This window comes from Scyliorhinus torazame, chromosome 16 (assembly GCF_047496885.1).
Source record: "Scyliorhinus torazame isolate Kashiwa2021f chromosome 16, sScyTor2.1, whole genome shotgun sequence".
NCBI lineage: Eukaryota > Metazoa > Chordata > Chondrichthyes > Carcharhiniformes > Scyliorhinidae > Scyliorhinus > Scyliorhinus torazame.
In genome coordinates, this window is record NC_092722.1 from 68,820,567 (window position 1) to 68,844,878 (window position 24,312).

The following is a 24,312-nucleotide window of genomic DNA, read 5'->3' on the forward strand; positions in this document are numbered from 1 at the left end:
GCCAGGCGGCCAGACGCTGCAGACGGCAGCAGCAGCGTCTGCAGATGCTCGAGGCGGCGGCCCATGTGCCCGTACCCTGAGGACCCGCCGCCCATCAGGCCAGTTAAGGACCCAGAGGGGGAGTCCCGCGACGGTCCAGGGTGTACAGGCGCCGCTGGTCATTCGAACAAATGATGATCGGCGTGTGCCGCAGGAGGCTCTGTCTCAACAAAGAGACACTGCGGCACCTGTGCCGTGTCCTCGTGGACTTGCCACCACGTGGAGGAGGACACCCGCTCCCGGTGCCGCCAAGGTCACTGCAGCTCTGAACCTTTACACCTCAGGATCATTCCAGGACTCAAGCAGGGACCTGTATGGTATCTCACAGGCCACTGTCCACAGGTGCATCGACAGGTCACGGATGCCCTGTGGACCCAGGTGGAAAACTATATCATCTTTGCCATGGACCAAGCCCAGCAAGTTGCCCAGGCAGCAGGTTTCTCCGCCATCACCGGGATGTCCCAAGTCCAGGGGGTAATAGCCCATGAGAGAGAGAGGCGCGCATGTTGCCCTGTGCTCAACGGGCCATCTGGGAGTGCCCTGCGATAACAGAAAGAGATTCCACTCCCAGCACATGAAGATCATGCATGCATCTGTACGCTTCCCAGGCAGTGTGTACGACAGCTACATGCTGGTGCAGTCGGTCACCCCAGCCTCTTCGAGGACCACCCCAGGATGCCCGGTGGGCTCTTGGGGGATAAGGGATATCCGCTGAGTACCTGGCTAATGATGAGCCAGTGTGGAGGCCAGAGACCAAAGCGGAGCCCCCGTACAACGAGGGCCATGTGGCCATCCGGGCTGCCATTGAGCAGTGCATCGGACTCCTCAGGATGTGGTTCCAATGCCTCAACTGCTCCGGTGGTGTCCTGCAGTACACCCTCCAGAGGGTCGTCCGCTTTGTGTGAGTTTGCTGTGTCCTCCGCAACATCACACAGCAATGGGGTGACGAAATGGAGGTTAGTGATGAGAAGCATGTGGCCACCTCCGAGGAGGAGGACGAGGATGATGAGGCGGTGCTGGACCAGCAGGGGCTGGACAACAAGCCCAGGGAGGAACCGAAGGACAGCCGGAGGCTGCAGGATAGGCAGCATCGGCGAAGATCCAGCAAGTCCGGAGGGGCAGGATAGCCCTCAGACCCGCCCGCTTCACTTAGGACATGGCCTGGTCCATCATCGCTACCTTCCCCACCCACCATCAGTCAGTAAGGCAATAACAACTCACGTTTGACAGGTCCTCCGTGTGGAGCCTGTTGGTTCATCACCTCTGCGGCGTCCGCCAGCCTCCGTGTGGGTGACCAATCTGTCCTCAGTCACATGTCCTGTTGCTCGAAGGAGGTGATGATTCTTAAATCGGGCATCCTTGCACCAGTCTGAGCCCTCTCCCAGTGATTGCGGGAGAGCTTTTCCTGAGGAGAAACAGAGAGGGGGCGTGGTTCACAGTTGTGGGGGTGGGGGCGGGGGGGGGGGGGGGTGAAGGAAGGGTTCGGGGTTTGGAGGGGGGGTGAAGGGAGGGTTGGGGAGTTGAAGGGAGAGGAGGGTGGAGGGAGGGTTGGGGGTTTGGAGGGGGGGTGAAGGGAGGGTTGGGGAGTTGAAGGGAGAGGAGGGTGGAGGGAGGGTTGGGGGTTTGGAGGGGGGGTGAAGGGAGGGTTGGGGAGTTGAAGGGAGAGGAGGGTGGAGGGAGGATTGGGGGTCACATGGAGAGTTGGGGGTGGATGCTCGCGTGGGGGTGTCTCGGGGGGGGGGGGGGGTGCATTGGTGTCTACTGACCCGTGCTGCCCGGTGTAGGTCAAATGCTTTTTTCCAGCACTGGAGGCCAATCCTGCTGGTCACAGGAGGTGGGCTGTGGGATCGGGGTGGACAGGCACGGAGCACCATTGCTGCAGCCGGAAAGACAGCCATGCAGCTGCGCACGCTGCTGACTGCGCACTGTGAACGTAGGGCCACGGGTCGTATGAGTGTCTCTCCCCCCACCCCCTCATCCCCAGGCCACTCCCTAGGTGCCGCAGACGAACCATCAAAGGGATAGGCACGCTCCAGCGCAACCAGGGCCATCTCTTGTTTAATAAATTTAGAGGACCCAATTTTTTTTCCAATTAAGGAGCAATTTAGCCTGGCCAATTCATCTACCCTGCACATCCTTTTGGGTTGTGGGGGTCAGACCCACGCAGACACGGGGAGAATGTGCAAATTCTATACAGACAGTGACCAGGGGCTGAGACTGAACCCAGGTCCATGGCGCCGTGAGGCAGCAGTGCTAACCACTGTGCCACCATGCCCCCCCCCCGCCCCCCCAGTGCCATCTTGTTGGCTGGAATGAGTGTGTGTGTGTGTGGGGAGGATATATGCGGCTGCAGCTTGTCAGCCTCTCGAGTGCCAATTGGGCTGGATTTTCCGATCCCGGCGCCAAAATCGTGTTCGGCGACAGTGCAGAGGGATGCGCGAGCCGGCCGAAGGGGGAACTATTTCACAGGCCGGGTCCGTGAGCGGCGGCCACCATGAAGCACGGCGCAGCCGCTGCCGTGCGCATACTTGGCCACGGACTTTGTCTCCCTCTCTATCTCTCTCTCTCTATATCCGTCTCTGTCTCTCTGTCGTTCTCTCTCTCTGTCTCACTGTCTTTCTCTCTCTCTCTCCGCCTTTCCCTCTCACTGTCTCTCTCTGCCTTTCTCTCTCTCTGTCATTCTCTCTCTCTCTCTCTCTCTGCCTTTCCCTCTCTCTCTGTCGCTCTCTCTCTGTCCTTCTGTCTCTCTCTGTCTCTCTCTCTCTCTCTGTCTTCTCTGTCTTTCTCTCTATCTGTCTCTGTCTTTCTCTCTCTCTCTGTATTTCTTTCTCTCTCTCACCATCACCCTGACTCTTCCTCCCTGAGTCCCGCTGTCCCGCTCTCACACTCCCATTCTCTCCGCAGTATTAGCTATGCCTGCCTCGTGCTGGTGATCTTGGTGCTACGGTTGACGAGTTCGGAGGGAGAGGCCATTGCCATGTCCCTGGCCCTGGTTCTGGGCTGGTGTAACGTCATGTACTTTGCCAGAGGCTTTGCCATGCTGGGCCCTTTCACCATCATGATTCAGAAGGTGAGCTCACAACCTTGAGAAATAGAGGACTTTGGCCTCAGACTGGATGCTGAGGATCTGTGGCTTGATGTAGGCCCAAGAGATGGTGTGTGTTTCTGGAAGACTGCGGTGATAGGGTGTGGGAGGGAAAGTGGGGGTGGAGAGAGGGAGGGAGATGATGAAGGTTGGATGGAGAGAGGGAGAGAGATGGTCAAGGTTGGATGGAGAGAGTGTGGCTGGAGAGGAGCAGAGAGACAGAGATTGTGGGCAGGGGACACTGTATGGGACCCCATGCAGAGTGAATATGTAAGGAAGGTAGGAGACAGTAAGAGATCCCATGCAGAGTGAGTGGTGTAAGAGAGGTAGGAGACTGTATGGGATCCCATGCAGAGTGAATGGTGTGAGGGAGGTAGGAGACTGTATGGGACTCCATGCAGAGTGAGTGGTGTAAGGGAGGTAGGAGACTGTATGGGACTCCATGCAGAGTGAGTGGTGTAAGGGAGGTAGGAGACTGTGTGGGATCACATGCAGAGTGAATGGTGTAAGGGGGGTAGAAGACTTTCTGGGATCACATGCAGAGTGAATGGTGTAAAGGAGGTAGGAGACTGTCTGGGATCCCATGCAGAGTGAGTGGTGTAAGGGAGATAGGAAACTGTCTGGGATCCCATGCAGAGTGAGTGGTGTGAGGGAGGTAGGAGACTGTACGGGACTCCATGCAGAGTGAGTGGTGTAAGGGAGGTAGGAGACTGCCTGGGACTCCATGCAGAGTGAGTGGTGTGAGGGAGGTAGGAGACTGTATGGGATCCCATGCAGAGTGAGAGGTGTAAGTGAGGTAGGAGACTGTATGGGATCCCATGCAGAGTGAATGGTGTAAGGGAGGTAGGAGATTGTATGGGACTCCATGCAGAGTGAGTGGTGTGAGGGAGGTAGGAGACTGTCTGGGTCACCATGCAGAGTGAGAGGTGTAAGTGAGGTAGGAGACTGTATGGGATCCCATGCAGAGTGAATGGTGTAAGGGAGGTAGGAAACTGTCTGGGATCCCATGCAGAGTGAGTGGTGTAAGGGAGGTAGGAGACTGTACGGGACTCCATGCAGAGTGAATGGTGTAAGGGAGGTAGGAGACTGTACGGGACTCCATGCAGAGTGAGTGGTGTAAGGGAGGTAGGAGACTGTATGGGATCCCATGCAGAGTGAGTGGTGTAAGGGAGGTAGGAGACTGTACGGGACTCCATGCAGAGTGAATGGTGTGAGGGAGGTAGGAGACTGTATGGGATTCCATGCAGAGTGAGTGGTGTGAGGGAGGTAGGAGACTGTATGGGATCCCATGCAGAGTGAGTGGTGTGAGGGAGGTAGGAGACTGTGTGGGACTCCATGCAGAGTGTGTGAGGGAGGTAGGAGACTGTACGGGACACCATGCAGAGTGAGTGGTGTAAGGGAGGTAGGAGACTGTACGGGACTCCATGCAGAGTGAGTGGTGTGAGGGAGGTAGGAGACTGTGTGGGACCCCATGCAGAGTGAGTGGTGTGAGGGAGGTAGGAGACTGTACGGGACTCCATGCAGAGTGAGTGGTGTGAGGGAGGTAGGAGACTGTATGGGATCCCATGCAGAGTGAGTGGTGTGAGGGAGGTAGGAGACTGTACGGGACTCCATGCAGAGTGAATGGTGTAAGGGAGGTAGGAGACTGTACGGGACTCCATGCAGAGTGAGTGGTGTGAGGGAGGTAGGAGACTGTATGGGATCCCATGCAGAGTGAGTGGTGTGAGGGAGGTAGGAGACTGTATGGGATTCCATGCAGAGTGAGTGGTGTAAGGGAGGTAGGAGACTGTACGGGACACCATGCAGAGTGAGTGGTGTAAGGGAGGTAGGAGACTGTATGGGATCCCATGCAGAGTGAGTGGTGTAAGGGAGGTAGGAGACTGTACGGGACTCCATGCAGAGTGAGTGGTGTGAGGGAGGTAGGAGACTGTACGGGACACCATGCAGAGTGAGTGGTGTGAGGGAGGTAGGAGACTGTACGGGACACCATGCAGAGTGAATGGTGTAAGGGAGGTAGGAGACTGTATGGAACTCAATGCAAAGTGAACGGTGTGAGGGAGGTAGGAAACTGTCTAGGATCCCATGCAGAGTGAGTGGTGTAAGGGAGGTAGGAGACTGTATGGAACTCAATGCAAAGTGAACGGTGTGAGGGAGGTAGGAGACTGTCTGGGATCCCATGCAGAGTGAGTGGTGCAAGGGAGGTAGGAGACTGTGTGAGACTCCATGCAGAGAGAGTGGTGTAAGGGAGGTAGGAGACTATATGGGATCCCATGCAGAGTGAGTGGTGTAAGGGAGGTAGGAGACTGTACGGGACTCCATGCAGAGTGAGTGGTGTAAGGGAGGTAGGAGACTGTATGGGATCCCATGCAGAGTGAGTGGTGTAAGGGAGGTAGGAGACTGTACGGGACTCCATGCAGAGTGAGTGGTGTAAGGGCGGTAGGAGACTGTCTGGGATCCCATGCAGAGTGAATGGTGTAAGGGAGGTAGGAAACTGTCTGGGATCCCATGCAGAGTGAATGGTGTAAGGGAGGTAGGAAACTGTCTGGGATCCCATGCAGAGTGAACGGTGTAAGGGAGGTAGGAGACTATATGGGATCCCATGCAGAGTGAGTGGTGTAAGGGAGGTAGGAGACTGTAAGGGATCCCATGCAGAGTGAACGGTGTAAGGGAGGTAGGAGACTGTATGGGATCCCATGCAGAGTGAGTGGTGTAAGGGAGGTAGTAGACTGTCTGGGATTCCATGCAGAGTGAGTGGTGTGAGGGAGGTAGGAGACTGTATGGGACTCCATGCAGAGTGAGTGGTGTAAGGGAGGTAGGAGACTGTATGGGATTCCATGCAGAGTGAGTGGTGTAAGGGAGGTAGGAGACTGTATGGGACCCCATGCAGAGTGAGTGGTGCGAGGGAGGTAGGAGACTGTATGGGATCCCATGCAGAGTGAGTCGTGTAAGGGAGGTAGGAGACTGTATGGGACTCAATGCAGAGTGAGTGGTGTAAGTGAGGTAGGAGACTGTATGGGACTCCATACAGAGTGAGTGGTGTAAGGGAGGTAGGAGACTGTCTGGGATCCCATGCAGAGTGAGTGGTGTAAGGGAGGTAGGAGACTGTATGGGACTCAATGCAGAGTGAGTGGTGTAAGTGAGGTAGGAGACTGTATGGGACTCCATACAGAGTGAGTGGTGTAAGGGAGGTAGGAGACTGTCTGGGATCCCATGCAGAGTGAGTGGTGTAAGGGAGGTAGGAGACTGTATGGGATTCCATGCAGAGTGAGTGGTGTAAGGGAGGTAGGAGACTGTGTGGGATCCCATGTAGAGTGAGTGGTGTATGGGAGGTAGGAGCCTGTATGGGATCCCATGCAGAGTGAGTGATGTGAGGGAGGTAGGAGACTGTATGGGATCCAATGCATAGTGAGTGGTGTAAGTGAGGTAGGAGACAGTATGGGACTCCATGCAGAGTGAGTGGTGTAAGGGAGGTCGGAGACTGTATGGGATCCCATGCAGAGTGAGTGGTGTAAGGGAGGTAGGAGACTGTATGGGATCCCATGTAGAGTGAGTGGTGTGAGGGAGGTGGGAGACTGTATGGGATCCCATGCAGAGAGAGTGGTGTGAGGGAGGTAGGAGACTGTATGGGATTCCATGCAGAGTGAGTGGTGTAAGGGAGGTAGGAGACTGTGTGGGACCCCATGCAGAGTGAGTGGTGTAAGGGAATGAAGGAGACTGTATGGGATCCCATGCAGAGTGAGTGGTGTGAGGGAGGTAGGAGACTGTGTGGGACCCCATGCAGAGTGAGTGGTGTAAGGGAATGAAGGAGACTGTATGGGATCCCATGCAGAGTGAGTGGTGTGAGGGAGGTAGGAGACTGTATGGGATTCCATGCAGAGTGAGTGGTGTGAGGGAGGTAGGAGACTGTATGGGATTCCATGCAGAGTGAGTGGTGTGAGGGAGGTAGGAGACTGTATGGGATCCCATGCAGAGTGAGTGGTGTGAGGGAGGTAGGAGACTGTATGGGATTCCATGCAGAGTGAGTGGTGTGAGGGAGGTAGGAGACTGTATGGGATTCCATGCAGAGTGAGTGGTGTAAGGGAGGTAGGAGACTGTGTGGGATTCCATGCAGAGTGAGTGGTGTAAGGGAGGTAGGAGACTGTGTGGGATTCCATGCAGAGTGAATGGTGTAAGGGAAGTAGGAGACTGTGTGGGATTCCATGCAGAGTGAATGGTGTAAGGGAGGTAGGAGACTGTATGGGACTCAATGCAGAGTGAGTGGTGTGAGGGACGTAGGAGACTATGGGATTCCATGCAGAGTGAGTGGTGTAAGGGAGGAAGGAGGCTGTATGGGATCCCATACAGAGTGAATGGTGTAAGGGAGGTAGGAGACTGTATGGGACTCAATGCAGAGTGAATGGTGTAAGGGAGGTAGGAGACTGTATGGGATCCCATGCAGAGTGAGTGGTGTAAGGTAGGTAGGAGGCTGTATGGGATCCCATACAGAGTGAGTGGTGTGAGGGAGGTAGGAGACTGTATGGGATCCCTTGCAGAGTGAGTGGTGTACGGGAGGTAGGAGACTGTATGGGATCCCATGCAGAGTGAGTGGTGTAAGGGAGGTAGGAGACTGTGTGGGATTCCATGCAGAGTTAATGGTGTAAGGGAGGTAGGAGACTGTATGGGATCCCATGCAGAGTGAGTGGTGTAAGGGAGGTAGGAGACTGTGTGGGATTCCATGCAGAGTGAATGGTGTAAGGGAGGTAGGAGACTGTGTGGGATTCCATGCAGAGTGAATGGTGTAAGGGAGGTAGGAGACTGTGTGGGACTCCATGCAGAGTGAGTGGTGTAAGGGAGGTAGGAGACTGTATGGGACTCATTGCAGAGTGAGTTGTGTGAGGGAGGTAGGAGACTATGGGATTCCATGCAGAGTGAGTGGTGTAAGGGAGGTAGGAGACTATGGGATTCCATGCAGAGTGAGTGGTGTAAGGGAGGTAGGAGACTGTCTGGGATCCCATGCAGAGTGAGTGGTGTGAGGGAGGTAGGAGACTGTATGGGACTCAATGCAGAGTGAGTGGTGTGAGGGAGGTAGGAGACTGTGTGGGATTCCATGCAGAGTGAGTGGTGTAAGGGAGGTAGGAGGCTGTATGGGATCCCATGTAGAGGGAGTGGTGTAAGTGAGGTAGGAGACTGTATGGGATCCCTTGCAGAGTGAGTGGTGTGAGGCAGGTAGGAGACTGTATGGGATCCCATGCAGAGTGAGTGGTGTGAGGGAGGTAGGAGACTGTGTGGGATTCCATGCAGAGTGAGTGGTGTAAGGAAGTTAGGAGACTGTATGGGATCCCATGCAGAGTGAGTGGTGTAAGGGAGGTAGGAGACAGTATGGGACTCCATGCAGAGTGAGTGGTGTAAGGGAGGTCGGAGACTGTATGGGATCCCATGTAGAGTGAGTGTTGTGAGGGAGGTAGGAGACTGTATGGGATCCCATGTAGAGGGAGTGGTGTAAGTGAGGTAGGAGACTGTATGGGATCCCTTGCAGAGTGAGTGGTGTGAGGCAGGTAGGAGACTGTATGGGATCCCATGCAGAGTGAGTGGTGTGAGGGAGGTAGGAGACTGTGTGGGATTCCATGCAGAGTGAGTGGTGTAAGGAAGTTAGGAGACTGTATGGGATCCCATGCAGAGTGAGTGGTGTAAGGGAGGTAGGAGACAGTATGGGACTCCATGCAGAGTGAGTGGTGTAAGGGAGGTCGGAGACTGTATGGGATCCCATGCAGAGAGAGTGGTGTAAGGGAGGTAGGAGACTGTGTGGGACCCCATGCAGAGTGAGTGGTGTAAGGGAATGAAGGAGACTGTATGGGATCCCATGCAGAGTGAGTGGTGTGAGGGAGGTAGGAGACTGTGTGGGACCCCATGCAGAGTGAGTGGTGTAAGGGAATGAAGGAGACTGTATGGGATCCCATGCAGAGTGAGTGGTGTGAGGGAGGTAGGAGACTGTATGGGATTCCATGCAGAGTGAGTGGTGTGAGGGAGGTAGGAGACTGTATGGGATTCCATGCAGAGTGAGTGGTGTAAGGGAATGAAGGAGACTGTATGGGATCCCATGCAGAGTGAGTGGTGTAAGGGAATGAAGGAGACTGTATGGGATCCCATGCAGAGTGAGTGGTGTGAGGGAGGTAGGAGACTGTGTGGGACCCCATGCAGAGTGAGTGGTGTAAGGGAGGTAGGAGACTGTGTGGGATTCCATGCAGAGTGAATGGTGTAAGGGAAGTAGGAGACTGTGTGGGATTCCATGCAGAGTGAATGGTGTAAGGGAGGTAGGAGACTGTATGGGACTCAATGCAGAGTGAGTGGTGTGAGGGACGTAGGAGACTATGGGATTCCATGCAGAGTGAGTGGTGTAAGGGAGGAAGGAGGCTGTATGGGATCCCATACAGAGTGAATGGTGTAAGGGAGGTAGGAGACTGTATGGGACTCAATGCAGAGTGAATGGTGTAAGGGAGGTAGGAGACTGTATGGGATCCCATGCAGAGTGAGTGGTGTAAGGTAGGTAGGAGGCTGTATGGGATCCCATACAGAGTGAGTGGTGTGAGGGAGGTAGGAGACTGTATGGGATCCCTTGCAGAGTGAGTGGTGTACGGGAGGTAGGAGACTGTATGGGATCCCATGCAGAGTGAGTGGTGTAAGGGAGGTAGGAGACTGTGTGGGACCCCATGCAGAGTGAATGGTGTGAGGGAGGTAGGAGACTGTATGGGATTCCATGCAGAGTGAGTGGTGTAAGGGAGGTAGGAGACTGTGTGGGATCCCATGCAGAGTGAGTGGTGTAAGGGAGGTAGGAGACTGTATGGGACTCAATGCAGAGTGAGTGGTGTGAGGGAGGTAGGAGACTGTATGGGATTCCATGCAGAGTGAGTGGTGTAAGGGAGGTAGGAGACTGTGTGGGATTCCATGCAGAGTGAGTGGTGTAAGGGAGGTAGGAGACTGTGTGGGATTCCATGCAGAGTGAGTGGTGTAAGGGAGGTAGGAGGCTGTATGGGATCCCATGTAGAGGGAGTGGTGTAAGTGAGGTAGGAGACTGTATGGGATCCCTTGCAGAGTGAGTGGTGTGAGGCAGGTAGGAGACTGTATGGGATCCCATGCAGAGTGAGTGGTGTGAGGGAGGTAGGAGACTGTGTGGGATTCCATGCAGAGTGAGTGGTGTAAGGAAGTTAGGAGACTGTATGGGATCCCATGCAGAGTGAGTGGTGTAAGGGAGTTAGGAGACTGTATGGGATCCCATGCAGAGTGAGTGGTGTGAGGGAGGTAGGAGACTGTATGGGATCCCATGCAGAGTGAATGGTATAAGGGAGGTAGGAGACTGTATGGGATTCCATGCAGAGTGAGTGGTGTAAGGGAGTTAGGAGACTGTATGGGATCCCATGCAGAGTGAATGGTATAAGGGAGGTAGGATACTGTCTTGGATTCCATGCAGAGTGAGTGGTGTAAGGGAGGTAGGAGACTGTGTGGGACTCAATGCAGAGTGAGTGGTGTAAGGGAGGTAGGAGACTGTGTGGGACTCAATGCAGAGTGAGTGGTGTAAGGGAGGTAGGAGACTGTGTGGGACTCAATGCAGAGTGAGTTGTGTAAGGGAGGTAGGAGACTGTGTGGGACTCAATGCAGAGTGAGTGGTGTAAGGGAGGTAGGAGACTGTGTGGGACTCAATGCAGAGTGAGTGGTGTAAGGGAGGTAGGAGACTGTGTGGGATTCCATGCAGAGTGAGCGGTGTAAGGGAGGTAGGAGACTGTATGGGACTCAATGCAGAGTGAGTGGTGTAAGGGAGGTAGGAGACTGTACGGGACTCCATGCAGAGTGAATGGTATAAGGGAGGTAGGAGACTGTATGGGATTCCATGCAGAGTGAGTGGTGTAAGGGAGGTAGGAGACTGTGTGGGACTCAATGCAGAGTGAGTGGTGTGAGGGAGGTAGGAGACTGTGTGGGACTCATTGCAGAGTGAGTGGTGTAAGGGAGGTAGGAGACTGTGTGGGACTCAATGCAGAGTGAGTTATGTAAGGGAGGTAGGAGACTGTGTGGGACTCAATGCAGAGTGAGTGGTGTAAGGGAGGTAGGAGACTGTATGGGATCCCATGCAGAGTGAGTGGTGTAAGGGAGGTAGGAGACTGTATGGGACCCCATGCAGAGTGAGTGGTGTAAGGGAGGTAGGAGACTGTATGGGATTCCATGCAGAGTGAGTGGTGTAAGGGAGGTAGGAGACTGTATGGGACCCCATGCAGAGTGAGTGGTGTAAGGGAGGTAGGAGACTGTATGGGATTCCATGCAGAGTGAGTAGTGTAAGGGAGGTAGGAGACTGTATGGGACTCCATGCAGAGTGAGTGGTGTAAGGGAGGTAGGAGACTGTATGGGATTCCATGCAGAGTGAGTAGTGTAAGGGAGGTAGGAGACTGTATGGGATTCCATGCAGAGTGAGTGGTGTAAGGGAGTTAGGAGACTGTATGGGATCCCATGCAGAGTGAATGGTATAAGGGAGGTAGGAGACTGTATGGGATTCCATGCAGAGTGAGTGGTGTAAGGGAGGTAGGAAACTGGGCGAACGGTTGTCCAGGGTTCCGGCTGATTGGACATTGATTCCTGTAGTGTCATTGGGAATGAAGAATGTGTTTGGGCCGGGAGCCAGAAGGACCTGGGGCCAAAGTAAACAGCAAGTGGCCATTATCCCGTTGAACAAGAGTCCAGGCTGTGCCTTGGCTGCGATGTACAGATGTTTATCGCTGGGCAGGTGTGAGTGGACCCAGCACATCTCATGCCTGGTGAGTCACAGAGTTGGCACTGCTCGAGAGGGATCACCTCACACCCTGACAACTCACAGACCCAAACTCACACACACTCACAAACTCACAGACCCAAACTCACAGACCCAAACTCACACACACTCACAAACTCCCATATCCAAACTCACACACCCAAACTCACATACTCACACACCCAAACTCACACACACTCACACACCCACTCACAAACTCACACACCCAAACTCACACACTCAAACTCACACGCACACACATTAACACACACTCCCAAACTCACACACACTCACAGGCCCAAACTCACACACACTCACAAACTCACACACTCTCACAGACTCACACACGCACTCACAACCCCCCACACACACACTCACAAACACTTTAAAAAATATATATATTTATTAAAGTTTTTTACCAACACAATTTTTTCCCCTTACATACAATAACCCCCCACCTCCGTAACAAAATAACACAAAATCGCACTGAGCAAGATATATACATGGCAAAATAGTATATTTACATAGCTTTATACACTGGCTCTCACCCGCACGTGCCAGTTTCCCTCACCCTTCATGTTATCTCCTGCTCCTCCATCCCCCAAGCAATCCCCCATTCCCCCCCCCCCCCCCCCCAGGGTTGCTGCTGACCGACCTTCCTCTAACGCTCCGCGAGATAGTCTAGGAACGGTTGCCACCGCCTGTAGAACCCCTGCGCAGACCCTCTCAAGGCGAACTTAATCCTCTCCAACTTTATGAACCCAGCCATATCATTTATCCAGGCCTCCAGGCTGGGGGGCTTCGCCTCCTTCCACATTAGCAAGATCCTTCGCCGGGCTACTAGGGACGCAAAGGCCAGAATGCCGGCCTCTTTCGCCTCCTGCACTCCCGGTTCGTCCACTACTCCGAATATTGCTAGCCCCCAGCTTGGCTTGACCCGGACTTTCACCACCTGAGATATTGCTCCCGCCACTCCTCTCCAGAACCCCTCCAGTGCCGGGCATGACCAAAACATATGGACATGGTTCGCCGGGCTTCCTGAGCACCTTCCACATCTGTCCTCTACCCCAAAGAACCTACTCAACCTCGTCCCCGTCAAGTGCGCTCTGTGAACCACCTTAAATTGTATCAGGCTGAGCCTGGCACATGAGGAGGAGGAATTAACCCTACCTAGGGCATCAGCCCACAGACCTTCCTCGATCTCCTTCCCCAGCTCCTCCTCCCATTTACCCCTCAACTCTTCTGCTAGCGCTTCCCCCTCTTCCTTCATCTCTTGGTGTATTGCCGAAACCTTGCCCTCCCCGACCCATACACCCGAGATCACCCTGTCTTGAATTTCTTGTGCCGGGAGCAACGGGAATTCCCTGACCTGTCGCCTCACAAAAGCCCTCACCTGCGTATATCTAAATGCATTTCCCGGGGGTAACTCAAACTTCTCCTCCAGTGCCCCTAGGCTCACAAATGTCCCGTCAATGAACAGGTCCCCCATTCTTCCAATCCCCGCCCGATGCCAGCTCTGGAACCCCCCGTCCATCTTCCCCGGGACAAACCGGTGGTTACCCCTGATCGGGGACCACACCGAGGCTCCCACTGAACCCCTGTGCCGTCTCCACTGGCCCCAGATCCTTAGCGTTGCGGCCACCACCGGGCACGTGGTATACTTTGCTGGCGAGAACGGCAGCGGTGCCGTCACCAACGCCCCCAGGCTCGTTCCTTTACTGGACGCCATCTCCATCCTCTTCCATGCCGCCCCCTCTCCCTCCATAACCCACTTGCGGATCATCGCCACATTTGCTGCCCAGTAGTAGCTCCCCAGGTTTGGCAGTGCCAAACCTCCTCGATCCCTACTGCGTTCCAGGAACCCTCTCCTTACCCTCGGGGTCTTATTCGCCCACACAAACCCCATAATACTCCTACCTACTCTCTTGAAAAAGCCCTTGGTGATCACGATGGGAAGGCACTGAAACACAAACAAAAACCTCGGAAGGACCACCATTTTGACCGACTGCATTCTACCCGCCAACGAGAGCGGTAACATGTCCCATCTTTTGAAGTCCTCCTCCATTTGGTCCACCAACCTCGTCAGATTCAGTTTATGTAGGGCCCCCCAACTCCTGGCTATCTGGATCCCCAGATACCAAAAACTCCCCACCGTCCTCCTCAGCGGTAGGTCCCCTATCCCTCTTTCTTGGTCCCCTGCCTGTAATACAAAAAGCTCACTCTTCCCTACATTGAGCTTATAGCCCGAGAACTCCCCAAACTCCCTCAGAGTCTGCATGACCTCCACCATCCCCTCCATTGGATCCGCCACGTATAGCAACAGGTCATCCGCGTATAGCGACACCCGATGCTCTTCTCTCCCTCGGACCACCCCCCTCCATTTATTAGACTCCCTCAGCGATATGGCCAAGGGTTCGATCGCCAATGCGAACAACAGGGGGGACAGGGGGCACCCCTGCCTCGTTCCTCGGTACAGCCGAAAGTACTCCGACCTCCGCCGGTTTGTCACTACACTCGCCACCGGAGCTCTGTAAAGGAGCCTAACCCAGCTGATAAACCCTCCCCTGAACCCAAACCTACGCAACACCTCCCAGAGGTACTCCCACTCTACTCGGTCAAAGGCCTTTTCTGCGTCCATAGCTGCCACTATCTCCGCCTCTCCCTCCTCCGATGGTATCATTATCACGTTTAAGAGCCGCCGCACATTAGTGTTTAATTGCCGGCCCTTTACGAATCCCGTCTGGTCCTCATGAATCACCCCCGGGACACAATCCTCAATCCTCGTGGCCAGCACTTTTGCCAATAACTTAGCGTCCACATTGAGGAGCAAGATCGGCCTGTACGATCACACACTCACAAACTCACACACACACAAACTCACACACCCAAACTCACACACCCAAACTCACACACACACACCCAAACTCACACACCCAAACTCACACACACACACACAAACTCACACACCCAAACTCACACACCAAAACTCACACACACACACACCCAAACTCACACACCCAAACTCACACACCCAAACTCACACACTCACAAACTCACACACCCAAACTCACACACCCAAACTCACACACAAACTCGCACACCCAAACTCACACATACACGCTCATACTCACACACCCAAACTCACACACCCAAACTCACACACCCAAACTCACTCACACACTCACAAACTCACACACCCAAACCCACACACTCACAAAAATCACACACTCACAAGCTCACACACTCAAAAACTCATACTCACTCACATATACATATATACACACACACACATAAATTTTCACTCTCACTCACACACACAATCCCTCACACACAGTCTCGCGCACACTCACTCACATTCACACACACTCACTCACACTCACATAGATTCATACACACATCCATCCACCCACACTCACACACACACTCACGCTCGGTCCCACTCACACACTCAAATACACACCAACACGCACACACTCACATCTGGTCCCACTCACACTCACACACAGACACTCACACAAACTCACAAACACACCCACACACACTCACATACACTCACAATCACACCTTGTCCCATTCACACACACACATGCAAACGTATACACACATACACTCACACACTTACTCACACACTGTGTCTCACACAATCACTCACACACAGACTCACATACACACTCACATCTGGTCCCATTCACACTCGCTCACACACATACACCCAAGCCCAGTCCCACTCATGCACAATAACACACACACACAAACTCACTCACACTCACTCACTTCACACTCACATATTCACTCACACACACTCAAACACATACATTCACTCAGATTCTCAATTACTAACACTCAAACACACACACTCAGTCAAAAACACGCAACCACACTCACATAGTCATACACACACACTCACAGGCTCACTCACACAAACACACACACTCATAATCACTCACATGCACCCACTCACACACACACTCACTCACACAAACACTCACAAAATCACCACCACACACACACACACTCACACACACACATACTCCTGCACACTCACTCACAATTACTCACACACATACTCACACAAACTCACACACTCAATCACACACATACTCACAAAATAACACAGAAACTCACTTGCGCAGACATTCACTCACACACACTCACACACTTTCACATAAACTCACACTCACACAGTCTCACATAAACTCACACTCACTCACATAATCATACACACTTACACACTCACTCACACTCACACACACACTCACACCTGGTCCCATTCACACTCTCACTCACACTCACCCCACGCTCACACAAACTTACATACACACAAACATAAACAAACCCACTCTCACGCACACACTCACACACACACTCACATTTAAAAAAAACAACATTTAGAGTACCCAATTCATTTTTTCCAATTAAGGGGCAATTTAGCGTGGCCAATCCACCTACCCTGCACATCTTTGGGTTCTGGAGGCGAAACCCACGCAAACACGGGGAGAATGTGCAAACTCCACATGGGCAGTGACCTAGAGCCGGGATCGAACGTGGGACCTCGGCGCCGTGAGGCTGCAGTGCTAAGCACTGTGCCACCTTGCTGCCCCACTCGCTGAAACATAAACAAACACACTCTCATGCACTCTCAAATACAAATCAACACACACACACTCACTCAGATTCAAACACACTCACTCACAGTCAAACATACATAACCACACTCACACATACTAACACTCACAATCACACTCACACACTCACTCACAATCAAACCCATGTACTCACACACTGACTCACATGCACACATACACACATATACTTACTCACACTCACACACACGCACACTCACTTACATTCCCACACACACTCACTCACCATTCACACACACAGATACATATACTCACACCCAATCCCACTCGCACTCTCATGCACACTCACACTTGCATGCTCACTCACAGAAATTTACACACACTCCATTGCAAACAAACACACTCTCTCACACAAAACACATTCACCAATACACTCAAACACAAACAAATACACACACACTCACTCAGATTCAAGCACACCCACAGTCAAACACACACAACTCACTCACACTCACTTACACTCAAACTCACACACTCACTAACACACACTCACACACACTTATACAAACACTCGCACATATATACACTGAAACACACTCACACTCATACACTCAAACACACTCACTTACATTACCATACACTCTCATACACACACACACTCACACTCACATACATACTCACACATACATTCCCACACTCACTATCACAAACACACACTCAAGCACACATACACTCACACCTGGTCCCACTTTCACACACACATACTCACTTACACTCACACACTCACACCAAGTCCACTGGCACCACCATGCACACCTTCACTCACTCACACAATACAAACACACACACATACTCACACCCAGTTCCATTGATACTCAAACACACAAGAACACACTCTCAGACACTCATACTCACACACTCACTCCAACTCAAACAGACACTCACATATACTCACTCAATACACTCACACTAACATACTTACTCACAAGCACATATTCACACACATAAATTAACACACTCACGCACACACACAATCACACACACACACTCGCACACACACTCGCACAGTCACTCACACAGTCTTACATGTTCTCACACACATTCACACACACACTCTCACATTCACACTCACTTGCACTCGCATGCAGCCTCATACAACCATTTACCTACACACACACACACATTCACGCTCTGTCCCACTCACACACGCAAATACACTCATGTTCACAGTTACTCACGCTCAAATGCACGCACTCACAGTCAAAACACACAACCACACTCTTACACACACACACACATGCTCACATTCACAAACTCACTCAAACACACGCACACTCATAATTATACACACACACTCATTCACATACTCACTCATAGTCGGACAAACTCACACACACAAAGACTTACACAGAGGCACACAAAATCATTTGAACACACACTCACGCACAAACTCATACACACTCACAATCACTCACACATGCTCATTCACACACACTCAAACACACGCTCACACACAAACACACAAAACCACTCAGCAGTGTAAGGATCACTATGTAACTGTACAGAGCCACTGTTTATTCAGCCGGGTGAGGATCACTCACTGTGTAACTGTACAGAATCATTGTTTATTCATACGGGTAAGGAACACTCACTGTGTAACTGTACAGAGTCACTGTTTATTCAGGGTAAGGATCACTCACTGTGTAACTGTACAGAGTCACTGTTTATTCAGGGTAAGGATCACTCACTGTGTAACTGAACAGAGTCACTGTTTATTCAGCAGTTTAAGGGTCACTCACTGTGTAACTGTACAGAGTCACTGTTTATTCAGGGTAAGGATCACTCACTGTGTAACCGTACAGAGTCACTGTTTATTCAGCAGTTTAAGGGCCACTCACTGTGTAACTGTACAGAGTCACTGTTTATTCAGACGTTTAAGGGTCACTCACTGTTAACTGTGCAGAGTCACTGTTTATTCAGGGTAAGGATCACTCACTGTGTAACTGTACAGAGTCACTGTTTATTCAGCAGTTTAAGGGCCACTCACTGTGTAACTGTACAGAGTCACTGTTTATTCAGCAGTTTAAGGGTCACTCACTGTGTAACTGTACAGAGTCAGTGTTTATTCAGCAGTTTAAGGGTCACTCCCTGTGTAAGTGTACAGAGTCAATGTTTATTCAGGGTAAGGATCACTCACTGTGTAACTGTACAGAGTCACTGTTTATTCATCAGGGTAAGGATCGCTCACTGTGTAACTGTACAGAGTCACTGTTTATTCATCAGGGTAAGGATCGCTCACTGTGTAAGTGTACAGAGTCTCTGTTTATTCAGGGTAAGGATCATTCACTGTGTAACTGTACAGAGTCACTGTTTATTCATCAGGGTAAGGATCACTCACTGTGTAAGTGTACAGAGTCACTGTTTATTCATCAGGGTAAGGATCGCTCACTGTGTAAGTGTACAGAGTCTCTGTTTATTCAGGGTAAGGATCATTCACTGTGTAAGTGTACAGAGTCACTGTTTATTCATCAGGATAAGGATCGCTCACTGTGTAAGTGTACAGAGTCACTGTTAATTCAGCTGGGTAAGGATCACTCACTGTGTAACTATACAAAGTCACCGTTTATTCAGCAGGATGAGCATCACTCTGTAACTGTACAGAGTCAGTATTTATTCAGCACAGCAGCTTAATGATCATCATTGTGTAACTGTACAGAGTCACTGTTTATTCAGGGTAAGGATCATTCACTGTGTAACTGTACAGAGTCACTGTTTATTCTGGGTAAGGATCACTCACTGTGTAACTGTACAGAGTCACTGTTTATTCAGGGTAAGGATCACTCACTGTGTAACTGTACAGAGTCACTGTTTATTCAGGGTAAGGATCACTCACTGTGTAACTGTACAGCGTCACTGTTTATTCAGCAGGGTTAGGATCGTTCGCTGTGTAACTGTACAGAGTCACTGTTTATTCAGACGTTTAAGGGTCACTCACTGTTAACTGTACAGAGTCACTGTTTATTCAGGGTAAGGATCACTCACTGTGTAACTGTACAGAGTCACTGTTTATTCAGGGTAAGGATCACTCACTGTGTAACTGTACAGAGTCACTGTTTATTCAGGGTAAGGATCGCTCACTGTGTAAGTGTACAGAGTCGCTGTTTATTCATCAGGGTAAGGATCGCTCACTGTGTAACTGTACAGAGTCACTGTTTATTCAGCAGTTTGAGGGTCACTCACTGTGTAAGTGTACAGAGTCACTGTTTATTCATCAGGGTAAGGATCGCTCACTGTGTAACTGTACAAAGTCACCGTTTATTCAGCAGGGTGAGCATCACTCTGTAACTGTACAGAGTCAGTATTTATTCAGCACAGCAGTTTAATGATCATCATTGTGTAACTGTACAGAGTCACTGTTTATTCAGGGTAAGGATCATTCGCTGTGTAACTGTACAGCGTCACTGTTTATTCGACAGGGTAAGTATCACTCACTGTGTAACTGTGCAGAGTCACTGTTTATTCAGCCGGATGAGGATCACTCATTGTTAACTGTACAGAGTCACTGTTTATTCAACAGGGTAAGGATCACTCACTGTGTAATTTACAGAGTAACTGTTTATTCAGGGTAAGGATCACTCACTGTGTAACTGTACAGAGTCACAGTTTATCCAGGGTAAGGATCACTCACTGTGTAACTGTACAGAGTCACTGTTTATTCAGGGTAAGGGGTCACTCACTGTGTAACTGTACAGAGTCACTGTTTATTCAGGGTAAGGGGTCACTCACTGTGTATCTGTACAGCGTCACTGTTTATTCAGGGTAAGGGGTCACTCACTGTGTAACTGTACAGAGTCACTGTTTATCCAGGGTAAGGATCACTCACTGTGTATCTGTACAGCGTCACTGTTTATTCAGGGTAAGGATCACTCACTGTGTAACTGTACAGAGTCACTGTTTATTCAGGGTAAGGATCACTCACTGTGTAACTGTACAGAGTCACTCTTTATTCAGCGTAAGGATCACTCACTGTGTAACTGTACAGAGTCACTGTTTATTCAGGGCAAGGATCACTCACTGTGTAACTGCAGAGTCACAGTTTATCCAGGGCAAGGATCACTCACTGTGTAACTGTACAGAGTCACTGTTTATTCAGCAGTTTAATGATCACTCACTGTGTAACTGTTCTGTGTCACTGTTTATTCAGCATTCTTAGGTTCATTCACTGTTAACTGTGCAGAGTCAGTATTTATTAAGCAGTTTAATGATCACTCACTGTGTACTGTACTGTGACTCTGTTTATTCAGCAGTTTCAGGGTCACTCACTGTTAACTGTACAAAGTCACCTTTTAATCAGCAGGATGAGCATCACTCTGTAACTGTACAGAGTCAGTGTTTATTCAGCAGTTTAATGATCACTCACTGTGTAACTGTACAGCGTCACGGTTTATTCAGCAGTTTAAGGGTCACTCACTGTTAACTGTACAGAAGCACTGTTTATTCAGAAGTTTAAAGGCAACTCACTGTGTAATTGTACAGCGTCACTGTTTATTAAGCAGTTTAATGATCACTCACTGTGTAACTGTGCAGAGTCAGTACTTATTCAGCAGTTTAATGATCACTCACTGTGTAACTGTACAGCATCACGGTTTATTCAGCAGTTTAAGGGTCACTCACTGTTAACTGTACAGAAGCACTGTTTATTCAGAAGTTTAAAGGCAACTCACTGTGTAATTGTACAGCGTCACTGTTTATTAAGCAGTTTAATGATCACTCACTGTGTAACTGTGCAGAGTCAGTACTTATTCAGCAGTTTAATGATTACTCACTGTGTAACTGTACAGCATCACGGTTTATTCAGCAGTTTAAGGGTCACTCACTGTGTAACTGTGCAGAGTCAGTACTTATTCAGCAGTTTAATGATCACTCACTGTGTAACTGTACAGCATCACGGTTTATTCAGCAGTTTAATGATCACTCACTGTGTAACTGTACAGCGTCACTGTTTATTCAGGGTAAGGATCACTCACTGTGTAACTGTACAGCGTCACGGTTTATTCAGCAGTTTAATGATCACTCACTGTGTAACTGTACAGCGTCACGGTTTATTCAGCAGTTTAATGATCACTCACTGTGTAACTGTACAGCATCACGGGTTATTCAGCAGTTTCAGGGTCACTCACTGTTAACTGTACAAAGTCACCTTTTATTCAGCAGTATGAGCATCAGTTGATTAGAGATAATTTGATTAGAGATAGTCAACACGGTTTTGTGAAGGGTAGGTTGTGCCTCACAAACATTATCGAGTTCTTTGAGAAGGTGACCAAACAGGTGGATGAGGGTAAAGCAGTTGATGTGGTGTATTTGGATTTCAGTAAAGCGTTTGATAAGGTTCCCCATGGTAGGCTACTTCAGAAAATACGGAGGCATGGGATTCAGGGTGATTTAACAGTTTGTATCAGAAATTGGCTAGCTGGAAGAAGACAAAGGGTGGTGGTTGATGGGAAGTGTTCAGACTGGAGTCCAGTTACTAATGGTGTACCACAAGGATCTGTTTTGGGGCCACTGCTGTTTGTCATTTTTATAAATGACCTGGAGGAGGGCGTAGAAGGATGGGTGAGTAAATTTGCAGATGACACTAAAGTCAGTGGAGTTGTGGATCATGCGGAAGGATGTTACAAGTTACAGAGGAACATAGATAAGCTGCAGCGCTGGGCTGAGAGGTGGCAAATGGAGTTTAATGCAGAAAAGTGTGAGTTGATTCATTTTGGAAGGAATAACAGGAAGACTGAGTACTGGGCTAATGGTAAGATTCTTGGCAGTGTGGATGAGCAGAGAGATCTCGGTGTCCATGTACATAGATCCCTGAAATTTGCCACCCAGGTTGAGAGGGTTGTTAAGAAGGCGTGCGGTGTGTTAGCTTTTATTGGTAGAGGGATTGAGTTTAGGAGCCATGAGGTCATGTTGCAGCTATACAACACTCTGGTGCGGCTGCATTTGGAGTATTGCGTGCAGTTCTGGTCGGCGCATTATAGGAAGGATGTGGCAGCGTTGGAAAGGGTGAAGAGGAGATTTACCAGAATGTTGCCTGGTATGGAGGGAAGATCTTATGAGGAAAGGCTGAGGGGCTTGAGGCTGTTTTCGTTAGAGAGAAGAAGGTTAAGAGGTGACTTACTTGAGGCATACAAAATGATCAGAGGATTGGATAAGGTGGACAGTGAGAGCCTTTTTCCTCGGATGGTGCTGTCTAGCACGAGGGGACATAGCTTTAAATTGAGGGGAGATAGATATAAGACAGATGTCAGAGGTAGGTTCTTTACTCAGAGAGTAGTAAGGGCGTGGAATGCCCTGCCTGCAACAGTAGTGGACTCGCCAACACTAAGGACATTCAAATGGTCATTGGATAGACATATGGACAATAAGGGAATAGTGTAGCTGGGCTTTAGAGTTGTTTCACAGGTCGGCGCAACATTGAGGGCCGAAGGGCTTGTACTGCGCTGTAATGTTCTATGTTCTATGTAACTGTACTGTGTCACTGTTTATTCAGCAGTTTCAGGATCACTCACAGTGAACTGTACAAAGTCACCTTTTATTCAGCAGGATGACCATCACTCTGCAACTGTACAGAGTCAGTGTTTATTCAGCAGTTTAATGGTCATTCACTGAGTAACTGTACAGAGTCACTGTTTATTCTGGGTAAGGATCACTCACTGTATAACTGTACAGAGTCACTGTTTATTCAGCACGGTAAGGATCACTCACTGTGTAACTGTACAGAATCACTGTTTATTCAGCACGGTAAGGATCTCTCACTGTGCAGAGTCACTGTTTATTCAGGGTAAGGATCACTCACTGTGTAACTGTACAGAATCACTGTTTATTCAGCACGGTAAGGATCTCTCACTGTGTAACTGTGCAGAGTCACTGTTTATTCAGGGTAAGGATCACTCACTGTGTAACTGTGCAGAGTCACTGTTTATTCTGGGTAAGGATCACTCAATGTGTAACTGTACAGAGTCACTGTTTATTCTGGGTAAGGACCACTCATGTGTAACTGTACAGAGTCACTGTTTATTCACCAGGGTAAGGATCACTCACTGTGTAACTGTACAGAGTCACTGTTTATTCAGGGTAAGGATCTCTCACTGTGTAACTTTACAGAGTCACTGTTTATTCTGGGTAAGGATCACTCACTGTGTAACTGTACAGAGTCACTGTTTATTCAGCACGGTAAGGATCTCTCACTGTGTAACTTTACAGAGTCACTGTTTATTCTGGGTAAGGATCACTCACTGTGTAACTTTACAGAGTCACTGTTTATTCTGGGTAAGGATCACTCACTGTGTAACTGTGCAGAGTCACTGTTTATTCAGCAGGGTAAGGATCACTCACTGTGTAACTGTACAGAGTCACTGTTTATTCTGGGTAAGGATCACTCACTGTGTAACTGTACAGAGTCACTGTTTATTCAGCACTGTAAGGATCACTCACTGTGTAACTGTGCAGAGTCACTGTTTATTCAGCACGGTAAGGATCACTCACTGTGTAACTGTACAGAGTCACTGTTTATTCTGGGTAAGGATCATTCACTGTGTAACTGTACAGAGTCAGTGTTTATTCAGCACTGTAAGGACCTCTCACTGTGTAACTGTGCAGAGTCACTGTTTATTCAGCACGGTAAGGATCACTCACTGTGTAACTGTACAGAGTCACTGTTTATTCTGGGTAAGGATCACTCACTGTGTAACTGTACAGAGTCACTGTTTATTCAGCAGGGTAAGGATCACTCACTGTGCAACTGTGCAGAGTCACTGTTTATTCTGGGTAAGGATCACTCA

General features: G+C 50.1%; 1 protein-coding gene across 2 annotated transcripts in view; it reads left to right on the plus strand.

Annotated features, from left to right (window-relative positions):
- trpv6 (transient receptor potential cation channel, subfamily V, member 6) overlaps nt 1-24,312 on the plus strand; it is a 164,461-nt gene that overhangs the window by 101,315 nt on the left and 38,834 nt on the right. For both annotated transcript variants that reach the window (XM_072478605.1, XM_072478604.1), the window contains one exon: nt 2,944-3,109. In XM_072478605.1, the coding sequence (XP_072334706.1) occupies nt 2,944-3,109 (166 nt within the window). The remainder of the gene's footprint in view (nt 1-2,943; nt 3,110-24,312) is intronic.